The following is a 12275-nucleotide window of genomic DNA, read 5'->3' as shown; positions in this document are numbered from 1 at the left end:
TATTTACTGTCCCTGTTGTGAATAAATATATTTCATGGACTAATGTCTACATGTGTCATTAATATGTGAATCATTATAGTGAACAGTCAAGACATATTTAATTTAAGTAATTGCAATTCAAATGTTTATGAGAAGAAAACTAATGTTACATATAGGTTATAAATAAGTCAAGTACTGATATAATCTGTCTGCCACTGGGATAAAGTGACACTCCAAAAATAGCAAAGTAGGAAACACTTTTCTTGATAAACAGCCCAACTGAGTCTCGAACCCGCGTCCAAACTTGGCTTTTCAGGACATTGGACAGCGTAGATAATACTGCAATTTCATTGGCTGTCAGTGAGTTCCCACTATCCACGTCTTGCCTCTGATAGAACGTGTTGCATTTCTGTTTATTAAACTACCAACAGTACATTAAAGAGTCAAAATTAGCCCGACAGTAAACATCTACAGCAGTAAAATGTAACGTAGATATTAATGAAGCAGTAATGTTAATATAAAAACATCTTATATAAAGTCAAACACTGACCAGGGACATTATACTGTATAAGTACAATTAGCTGATACTTTTATTTAATTAAGGGAAGATATTGACAGTGTGGTATTAGCACTTTTACTTATGGAAAGGATCTGAATACCACTGAGTAATTGTAGGTAGGCAATTTGAGGTCAGCGTGTGAATGGCCAACAATGTATTTATATAGCACCTTCCTATGCAACGTCACAAAATGCTTCACTCTAAAAAACTAATAATAATATCCCAAAACACAAGATATGAAATATGAAAGTTTGAGTGACAAACCAGGATGTTGTGACCATCAGGACCCTGCCAGAGGATGTCATGCAGCGATAAGGCTTATCGGCAGTTAGCAGGTCACAGATCAGGCTGGAGCCTGAATGACCTGATCTGGGTTAAATGTCTCAGTTGGATGAAGTAGGATTTTACCACTTTAACTACCTGAACATCAAGAGACAAATATTAGTCAGAAAGTACAGAATTACAGCAAAAGGAAACGGTGATACAAACAGAATTAAAAAAGGAAGAAGGGAAACACACACGGATTTCAAAATCACGAAGAATAAGAACTCACATCTTTCAACTTCCTGGATAAAACCAGAACTACATTTCGGGGGAGTCTCTAGATTAAAACATTGGAAATGTGTTCTTTAAAACTAAAACAATCTCTCAAAAGGTGGAGAAACAGCCTTTATTCAAACATTATTATGGATAAAACAATCCTTTAAACGTTGTTGCATCTAAATAAAGTAAAGAAAAAAGAAGTATGTGAGGTTAAATATTATTTATTGATAATTAAGGCACAACTGTACATCAGCAACACAGAGCTGATATTCTAACACAAATAACAGTGAAGACGTATTCGTGGCTCGTCAGTGGGGGCAGTAGTGGAGTCGGGGAGGGTCTGAACAGGGAGTGCAGTTGGTGAGCCGATGTGCTCTCATCCCAGTTAAGGTGATACAAAGTACGCTGTGGATGTCACACTTATGAATTAGGATAACAACTTCATGTATAGATGAATAAGAAAACAGTACCATGGATACAAAGCTTTCTCATGAAAAAAGCGGGCTAATAACACCATATGCAAGTCATTCAGCTCCGTAACAGGAATATTAGCTTATTGACTAAATGTGTTTACATGTGACTTCTCAGAAAGTATTCAAGTATGGCAAATCAAAATTTGACTATTAATCAATCCGCTCAGCTACACAGCTGGTCAGCAGCACCTCAGTGACCTCTGCACCGCTTGTTAATGCAAACAGCAGTCAGGTGGTTAAACAACAGACTCACAATCAGACACACTTCCAACCTCTTTGGTAGCTAAGACATACACACAGTCAGACTATCACACAGTCGCAAGGAATAGAACCATATATAACTACATACAATCTCTATGCAGAACATTGCATATCAAGAACACAACTTTGATTTTGTCGAGTACATCAGAAAACGTCATCAGAAACACCCTGCTACAGCTTTTGTGCACTAGAATAAGGCCACTTACGATCCGGTACGTAACTACCAAAACAGAAAACGACACACCTGTATTGCTATATCTGCAGTGCAATCATTGAGGAAAAAACCTTCCCTGCATACTTGTAAACAAACATATCGCCATTGCCGCCAGATGTGGACATTTTATTTATACTGAACGGTGACTTGTTAAAATCACACATCTGCATGTCAATATGTGTGAGAAGCAGAGCTAAAGGTCAATGTCTAATGTTTGATCCTGACTGCACTGAAAAGCCCAGGAAAACAAGCGATGGTTAGACATTTTCTGAGAGGAAATTGAGGATGCTTCCAGTTATACCAAGGAGGATGTATTGTATATAACAATCCCGCAGTTCTGACCTAAATGAATTTTTCCTCGAGGATAGTTTTTTCTCCGTTCAGTCTTTTATTCCCTTCTACAATCTGACCGTTCTTGAGATTCTCAGTGGCAGTTTTGGCATTTAGGATGGCATTTCTGATTGTTGATGTTGCAGCGACATCCTCCGCTGGTGTCTCCAGGACCCTTGGAAAAGATCAGAATAACAGTTATCAAACATTTAACTTACTTAAAACAAACCATTTTTTATTTCAAACCACGATGTTTTGGCTGTATTTTGGTTTTATGACATGTTGCCTTCATGGTCAAAAGGTTTATGAGTCAGACTTCCATTCCACAGATGTAGACCACCAACACAATGTGGCTCATAAATCATATTTACAAATCCCGAGGGTGCCATGAGGAAAGGAAGGAAGCATTTCTTACCGTCGGGCCCCAGCGGGGTCCTCTTGTTACCCAGCAGATCTCAGTGTGACAGACAGTGCAGCGCAGCCAATCACATCCATCTCTCTTCTGCACTATGATGCCACACTGGGGACAGTGCATCGCCTCACCTGACTGCACCAGAGTCTAAATAACAGACAATTAGTGTCAGTTTTCATTTGATCTGAAAGCACATAAAACACACAAAGCCATCTATCTATGGGCTTCAGCGTAATCTCTGCATATTCATCTTATAATGAAATAGCAGTTCCAAAAACAGCGATGGACTTTTACTGCATACACGGATGCTCAAGTGTATTCAGCTCGCCTTGAGTAGCTGTGTCGTCCGCCTGGCAGCAGAGTCATTTATAGCGCGGGCTGCCAGATCATCCTGGTATTGCTTGCAGTTCATTCCCTCGTGGATGGACTGAGGAGAGGAAAAAAGTATTTTAAAAAAAGAAGAAAAAGAACCTCAATGAAAGTCTGACGTATAAAGATAGAAACATGTCTGTGTCTAAACTGAAGGGAGTGTGAGGGGACAGGACCCATTAAACTACATTAAAGTGCGACTCTCGTCTTACTTCTTTCAAAGAAGACGCTGCTGTTAATTATCTCTGAGTAATTGATTAGTGCACATCATAATCTCTACCCCCATTTGTACCATGGCTGTGTGTCTGTTAATATTTACATATTAATGCACAATCTCACGCGTTTCAGTACATGCCAATTTCATAGAAACTATGAGAGTAAATGAACCTGCTGATAAAATCTACGTGTATATACTGCATATACTTCATACCTTGCATATCAGGCAGTTGTGTTTCCTGCAGACGGGGCAGTGGAAGACATTGACCGTGTCCTCGTACACACACCAGCCCGGACAGTCCGGGGTGGCACAGTGGTAGCTGCCCTCACATCGAGACTCTGCCACCGACAGACCTCTTTGCAGCCAGCGCTCGTACTCCTCTGCTGGCACCAACTGTGAAGGAGAAAGGGAAAGACATTGTGGGGGACTACTGAACCCTAATGATGCTACAAACGGACAACGGTGTCGTCGCGTTTAGTACACAATGCATACATTTTGTGTGTAAATGATGTGTCCACGTAGTTAGAATTTTTAAGGCAAATACTGTATGTCCAGTTGGAATCTCAAAACCCATGGTCTATTTTTAAACGACACATCTCGCTCTTCAAACCATTGCCCGACTTCAGCAGTCCTGGTTGGACCACGTTTCAGAGTTTAACCTTTAGCAGCCGGGGAGGTTTTCTAACTCGGGCTTCATATTAGCTGAAGCAGCTGGAATCAGTCCAAAGGAAGAGCGGTCAAAGTCTGGCAGCCTTCTTGGCTGGTATTGACAGAGTTGGAATGAAACTAGTGTTTCTTACTGAACTAAAACTAAATGTACAACAAGATTGATGTACATATATTGTGATACTTTGTGACCGACTCACTACCTGCTCATATGCCAGTTATTAAGATAGTGTCTCTTCTGTAAGAGAGTAAATACATGGAGTAACTCACAGCCCTGATCTCCCTCTCCTGCAGGCAGCAGGCACAGGAATACGTGTCATCTCTGTAGGGACAGGCCACCTCCGGCTCCTCACTCAGCATGATGACTGAGCGTAAGCACTCTCTGTGCAGACACACACGCAGACAGAGAAACATACAGCAGATTCAATCTAGCGCAAATTTAAAAAAAACATTTTAATATATCTTCTCAGCTAATTAGTGGACCCTTCCTCTTTCTCTTGGTAAGATACCTCCTTCCCACTTGTGATACATCTTCACTGTTTATTTTTTTTATATCCCCCTCCTCCTGAGTCTTACCTGCAGAAGCAGTGGAGACACTCCCTCAGGAGGACACCCTCTCCAGGCTTCAGGTCCACATAGCAGATCCTACAGTCCACAGACTCTGGGTTAGGCAGCAGGTCTTGACCATCCATCATCACTAGCCTGGCAAAATTCTCCCTGCGCTCCTTTTCCCTTGCCTGGTCAAAGGGTGGTGTTGTTAAGATGGTTAAGCTAATAATATGTAAACAATTACCCTCACTTTTTTATCATAGGGGCACGATGACTTTGTCAATGCAGACAATTAAAGTATTGTTGGCCAACTTACACATGCAGACACGCTCATTGTGTATAAACATTTTATTTCAATGTGTTTCAAAGAGTATAAACAATTAACAGTGCAAAATTAACAATCAGGTTAATACATTCAACTTGGCGGCATACGTGGCTCTTTAGGCGTTTATTATAAAAGATCACTTATTGCTGAAAGTCAACAGTGATCATGATTATCAATATACGGCACCATCTTTCAAAACCTTTTCCCTAGACTTTGACCAATCTATTTGGCGCTTGTACCCACTAAGTGAGGTAAGAGCCAGATATCTTTGGGCTTCACTAAGCTCCTACGCAGGTCAACTTCAGAGGACTACGCCAACACCTGAACACAGCCTGACCCTTGACGACCTCACAGGAAGTTCAGAGTCCTACAGGACCCTGACAGGGACACAAGAGATTACAAGTGGTGAGGCCAGGGAACCCCAAGAGAGCCAGACTAACGTGAGCTTGCTCCGTGGTACAGGCTGCAGGGCCAAAACAAGTGTTTATGTGACAAAGGAAAACTACTTCTTTTAAACTCAGATGTCAATATTAGTCTCTGACATCCAGTATCAGTCAGGCACTACTTTTCACCAGAACGGAGTTGCTACATTTGAATAACCTTTGACAGTTACTGTTAAATCGTATGAACATACAAAACACTGGAGCCAGTGATGCACCTGTGCCACCACCTGGTTTACTTATTTGACCAATATTAGGATGAAATAAGCCTGAAATAGACTTTGGTGGTATCTGTGAATCTTAAAAATAGTTATTAAAATTCAGGGTAGAAATAACAGAAACATATGCTTTCAATTAAAGCACATTGACAGTTAGACGTAGGTTACGCACATACACCGTTAGGCACATGATTATTTCTTATTAAATCTAAAAGTGAGTGTCTGCTGAGTGCAATGGAAATTATGCTCGAAGTTCAAACTGTCTGTGAAGGAAACATAAATAATACATGTGTCTGTGTGTGTTCAGTAGTCCTGGTCCAGGTTATACAGAAGGGAGTCGTTTTGAGCCCCAGCACTCCTCAGCACCTCTCTTCTCCCTTTCTCCTTCAAAAAAACAGACAGAAGAGAAGAGAGTCAACCTGAGAGGGCCTGCAAATTTGAATTCAAATGTCGACTTTGAATCAATTTCATACTTCCCGTCCTTAGAAATTTGTCATATTTGGAGCCCTGTGTTCCCTCTGAGCTTTTTTTTTTTTTTTACTAAATAGTGTTTGACCGAGGCTTATTGTTGAACCCTTCTGTTTAATGCTACCAAATGGGACGCCACAATAAGGTTTTACTCAAAAAATATATAGAAGAAAGAATATGCTGGTTCATACATCCAGATGTATCATTGTATCCTGTATGTAAGACTTTGGGTGCACGGTATGCTCGGTGGTGCAGGTGTGATTGAGCTTTTCCATACCTGCTGGTACTGTTGGACAGCCTCCTTCTCCTGCTGGATCCGTCTGAGTTCCAGTGCATCTGGTCGGTATCCCCCAGGGATGACGTAGCTGTCGGGGCGGTTTGTACTGCAGATCTCGCAGCCCGGCCGTGTTGGTTTGTTAATGTAAGTGCAAGAAGGGCACGACCAACCCTAAGGCACAGAGCAGATCGGTAAAGAGAGACGAACAGCACTACCTGAAAGTTCTGTCTCATCGAATTACTTTTCTTATAACATACTTTATCCCCAAAAAATGAACATTTTAAAAACAGTGTGTGACTAAAGAAACACTAGTTGAATGTAACCACCATAACTACTGTATATTACCTTGGTGGAGGCTGTGCTGGGGCTCAGTGCTTTATTGAGTTGAGACATCTCCAGGTTGATGGGATCGCTGATCTCACTGATGTTTCCTCTCTCGTTCCCACCTGAAACATTGAATGAGTTCAAAGTTTAAAAAAAGTAGAATTACAACTAATAAGCAACCAGTGACATTGAAATATGTGCATTCATTACGTTTATTAATGTTTGTGCCTCTCTGTATGCGACTTTTGATTTGTACTGTATGCAAGTGCAAACCCTCATGTACTCAAACAATTCTAGCCACAGTCTGTTCTCCTGACCGTCTGTGGTTTATTAATCCAATAGGTCTAAAAGAAATAACATTGCATTGTCAATTACTACATTTACAAAATATTCCATTATTGGGATATGACATAAAAGGTCATTTAAACAGCATATTCCATCTGGATGTGGATATGTTAAACAACACTAGAATATCACATGTATAGAAGATGTTTCAAGAGTCACAACACCACTAAGGTGGAGCTCGAGCCAACATGTAGTTGGGGCAGTGATCTCTATACAGTCAGCGTTGGTAGAATTACACAACTTTCCCACAACTAAAAAGATTGTGTCTTTTTAAATATCACGCTAGAAGAGTATATAGTTATTACAAGACATTGGAGCACATTTAGGTGTTAATGCAAAGGTGATATCTTCTTGTATTGCTGCATCTTTTCCTACTTGTAAAGCACTGCTTTAACTTTGTGTTGGGCAGCTGCTCTAAATAGCGCAGGTCCTAAATATGTTATAACTAAAATTGAAATATTTTCAGGCTACTTCTTATTTCTATTACTAAAAAGAGTTTGACATTTACAGTATTTAAAGAAACCGAGAAAAAATACACCATTGGGTTTTTCATAGGCATTATTGGTGATGGGAAACAAATTACACTCATGAATCCATTCGCTGGGCACCAAGTGTATCAATCCTTTATTGTGTTCTAATGCACGCCCTGCGATAATCTGCCGACCTGTCCGATTTGTACCAAATTTCAGCTGGGATCGGCTGCAGCACCCCCACGACCCTGAACAGGATTAGCGGTTACGGATATTGGATGGATAGATGTTTAATAAGCAAGTATAAGCTCATGTGAGCTCAATGACATTGAAAAGTAAAAGAAAATCGTAACTGATACCCATCACAAAGCCACACGCTGATGCTCTCACTCACCAGTGTTGCTGCTGGTATGGAGTTTTGTAGGCAGGGTGACGTAAGGCCTCCGGTCCAGGGATGAGGGGCCATTTGCAGAGGTAGCAGTGAGGGGAGGAGTGGGGAGAGACAGGGATGGTGGACTGAGGAGGAGGGAACTCTCCTGGTCCTGCTGGAGGACTTGGAGGGTTAAGCGAGCATGACGGGCTGAGAGGAGGTACAAGAAGGCTGTGTCCCCAGCCTGACGGACCCCGTATGACGCCAGAGAGCGCTGGTCAGTGCACAGACACTGGCCAATCACCCAGCGCTGCACCCGCGGGTGAAAGCCATACTCAAGAAACATCTGAGGTGGTAGAAAACCAAACAAGACAGTGAGAAATGTTAACCTTTTTGATAGACTATAATGGTTCTTTTTTGTAAAATGTGATTCGTGATTTTGAGCTATATAAATACAGTTGACATGATTCTTACAGGACACAAATGAAGAAGAGACATCCTTCAGACTAACCTGCTGTTTTAGTGCTGCGGTGGTCATATGCGGGGAAACCTTGAACGTGACACAACAGGATGAAGACGAATCTTCTACGGCAACAGCCAAGCTGTTCAATAAAATCAAACACAAGACATTAAACCACATTTAGTTTAAACTGTGCATCATGAGCTACTTTGTCACATTTTGAAAATATAAATCAATCATTAATTAACAAATAATAATGAATAATGTGAAAGCTCTTACTTGATTTCTGTGTCTTCATAGTCTCTGTCAGACGGCTGAATCTTGAGTGCGGCACTTTGTCGGGCGAGTGTGGCAGCAAAGTCAGAAGCAGACTGCATGTCTCCTGCTTCTATGGCTCGGGTCAGCTCTATGCAGGTATCCTCTACAGATGGACACACACACATACACACACAAGGAAATACAGACATGCCCCCACGGGTGAACATACGGGCAAGTGTGTGCAGAGGATGTTTGCATACCTCCAAACAGCCACTAGAGGGCCAAAAGGATTTCATGAATGAATGAAGGAATGAATGAATAAAATGAGTGAGGTAGGCGATGAATTAGTTACATCATATCTAACTGCTAATAATCCATATTGTATGGATGATGCTCAACGTTCACACCTGTTCGTTGCAAGGCCACGGTGTTCTGATGATGGAGACCATCTAGGAGACGCTGTGGATCATTATCTTGAGGGGCGACTGCAAAATGTGGAAAACCAAGGCAAAGCATTTGTTAAAGAAAGAAAACCCAAGAAAAAGACACACCAATCAACATGTCCACAGCCCCTATTGTCTAATGTTGTTTCTGTCTGTTGCTGTGAGCGGAAATCTTCAACTCTTCGTCTACACAGGAATGGAAACATTTATCTTAACGGAGACACTTTCTCGTACAACAGTCAGGAACATAAAAAACACGGTGAATACTTTGATCTGATCTCGGATGGTTATTTATCATTGTATGCCAAGTTAGTTGAAAAGCATAGGCCTGAAGTTGTGTTACCGACACTGTTGCTAACCTAAAAAGCAATAACACCGTTTTTTTATTATTCCACAATAACATATAGCTTTTATACTTTCTTTCATCTTTCTTTACTTTTATTTTATTATTTCCATGCATACGAGTGAGCAAACATGGACATATTATGTAAGTAAGCAGACTGATTTATTGAAATCCCCCTGAAGCCAAAGTATGAGCAGTGAAAAGCTCTTTTGTTAAAAAAAAAATACTGAACAAACATGACTCAAGAAGCTCAATTAAGTTCACTGAAGGGCAAATGAAATCCACCAAAGTACACGCCACAGGGATTTTGTCCTGCCCGTTGTCCCATTTAGGTTTAGAAAGGCTCAAAGGAACATGTTACACGGTTTGACGTATCTACATTTCCCCCACCTTCTTGCTGTGGTTGTTCTCTAAAATAACAGTGAGCATTTAGGAAGACAAACAACTGACCTCTGAGTGCTTCTCTTAGTGAAGAAGTCACCACTGTAGCCCACTCCTGAGCCTCCTGCTCACAGCGGAAATTGAAGCTGATGCGGTCATGTGGAGGCGCCACCAAACTCAGCTCGTGGCACTTTGGTGACTTCACCTCATATTTGACTGTCCTCAGATCAAACTCAGCGACGGCCTGGGGAAAAGGAGGAACAGGGAGTTAGAATAAAGGTGATGAGGTAGGGAACATTGGGTTGGGTAACAACTTTAAATATAGATGCACTGTTACAGTGTGTGGCCAAGAAAATGGAAAACAGAAAATGCCATATTATGTCAATAAACATTTGTTTAAGAAACTGCAGTTATTACAAACAATGAAAGGCCTTGCAGAGTTCTCCATAGGTGCTGAATTAGGATGAGTGTAGAGCACAATTTTTCAAAACCCCTTTTATTGTAATGAGATGAAAAATCAGCAAAACCCACAATCTACAGCCTCCAAACCATATCATTGAGTTATATGAGTTTCAACAAACACAACAACTATCAATTTGATGACTGTAGGACTTATTGGAGATTTGTTGAATTACACTGAATCTGTTTTAGTTTGGTTTTCTACGAAGAGCAGAGTTCAGCATCCTCAGCCTCCTCAAAGGGATGGGTGCTTGCAAACAGTGGCCTGAACACTGATCATCTGCACCTGTGCTCTCTAACCTGAGGATATCTCCAAGGTGTCAGAAACACAAATGTGAGGGGTCGCTTGATTATTATTCCCTGTCGTCTTAATATAGTAATAAATAAGAAAAAAAAGTCATGCTTCACTAATGTGTAGCATCTTCTGATTTCCACTATTCTTAGCTTTTTTCCTGAACCTCTTCAGGCCTGTGACACGTATAGATATTAATATACAACCTATATTGAGAGGTCAAGTGTAGACATAGCTTCTCATTACAGGGTCCCCAGCAGTGCTGGATTACCAACTGGGCCCTGACCTTCTAAAGGTCCAAAAGCTCTTGGTTCCTGGCGTGGCAACTACTTTAATCTTATTGGAAGTTACTGTGATATGTACAAAAACATGTCTTTATTCTATCTTGAGACCAGGTTTAATAGATTGAAAATGAATTCCCATGTTGCGTCATTTGTACCGAAATAAACATTTGATGACACGTCACCAAAATAATCTGAAGCCCTGGTAACAAGCCAGTATTTCCACACACTAAAAACCCTTGCACTATGTAAATGAAGTCATATCTATTACACAAAGTAATCCCGTGGACACATTTGTCAAATGTCAAATGTCCCCCCTCATTAATACTGGACCACGACCACCACACCAACTGTACTTTACGTGGTGCCCTGAACTCACCACACTCCGGCCGGTCCCGCTGCTGTCCTGGAGCGACAGCCGGAATTCCCCGGATTTCCCCGGGTCCATGCTCAGCTGCAGGCGGAGTGATTCATCGCCTGCTCCAGGAAGACACAGCGGCCGAATACCGGAATGGCACACCGACACCCGAACCGACATGAGGACGGTTCGGCAGCCGAGTTGGGACTGCGAGGCCCCATAGTGAGCGAGGAGGGCGGCGGACTGGTCCGGTGTGTAGCCGGGGGGTTGAGTCCAACCGCCTGAACTCAGCGACATCCTGGCAGCAGAGGCATAGAGGACACAGAGACGCGGTACAGTGGCTCGTTTACCTCCTGCTGGCACCCGCCCTCGGTTGAACTGTCCGTCAACGACCTTTCTTACATCGCATCTCGTCGATGAATATTTAATAGGCACACTGACAACAAGAAGCGAGCACGTCGTCTGTCAACTGTTTGGAGCGACTTCCATAAAGTGGAGCCCCAGCTCGAGGTTTCACTTCTCTCTTCTTCCGTTTTTGTTCAAGCGTCGCTTCAGGCAGATTCAGTCCTTCCTGTTGGTTGAGAAGCAATAACAGTAGTTACTCTTCGAGATACCCCATTCCCTTTGCAACACTGAGGTTATGACCAATAGATGGACCCTGGGAGCGATGAGTGTGTTGTTGAAGTGTATCTAGTACGTATGCTTTCGTTTCATATTGCGCATGCGTGGTAGGTTGTCTTCTTCTCTGAGTTTTAACGACAGCTCGCATCCGTAGTTTTGCATTGCTGCCACCTTGTGGACGTAGTTAACGTACAGTGTGCGGATTGTCAGCTTTTTCTCCACTTAAAACTGATATAATCTGCCTTGCAGTGGCGGCTGGCCAATAGAGGGCCACCTTGAGACACCAAAAAAAGTATACCAAAATTATTATTTTATAATAATATATATATATTCATGATACGAATTCTCAATATTTGTATTTTGGAGATATGGAATATACCCAGTAATATTCGTAAAATAGGATATCTGCGCAAAATGTATGCTTTTCCTGCACTTCCACACGCGTCTGTACTTTGACTTTGCATGAGATCTCGTCGCAGGAACATTTTGCAACATTTTAATGTGAAAGCAGAATAACAAGGTTCATATAATAGCATCTTAATAAATAAACATGTTTTATATATATATGTG

General features: G+C 41.7%; 1 protein-coding gene across 1 annotated transcript; it reads right to left on the bottom strand.

Annotated features, from left to right (window-relative positions):
* Nucleotides 1–1286: 1286 nt before the first annotated feature.
* shrprbck1r (sharpin and rbck1 related) lies at nucleotides 1287–12252 on the bottom strand. Its single transcript, XM_056434226.1, has 14 exons — nucleotides 11106–12252; nucleotides 9764–9938; nucleotides 8935–9012; nucleotides 8549–8690; nucleotides 8321–8411; nucleotides 7834–8155; nucleotides 6646–6746; nucleotides 6301–6471; nucleotides 4600–4760; nucleotides 4294–4405; nucleotides 3571–3750; nucleotides 3100–3198; nucleotides 2775–2918; nucleotides 1287–2534 (listed from the first exon to the last, which is right to left on the bottom strand). Exons 1-14 carry the CDS (start codon nucleotides 11379–11381, stop codon nucleotides 2454–2456), a joined length of 2133 nt encoding a protein of 710 aa, XP_056290201.1. The 5' UTR covers nucleotides 11382–12252; the 3' UTR covers nucleotides 1287–2453.
* Nucleotides 12253–12275: the final 23 nt, after the last annotated feature.

This window comes from Pseudoliparis swirei, chromosome 16 (assembly GCF_029220125.1).
Source record: "Pseudoliparis swirei isolate HS2019 ecotype Mariana Trench chromosome 16, NWPU_hadal_v1, whole genome shotgun sequence".
In the NCBI taxonomy this organism is placed as follows: domain Eukaryota; kingdom Metazoa; phylum Chordata; class Actinopteri; order Perciformes; family Liparidae; genus Pseudoliparis; species Pseudoliparis swirei.
This window is presented reverse-complemented; position numbering and strand designations above follow the sequence as displayed.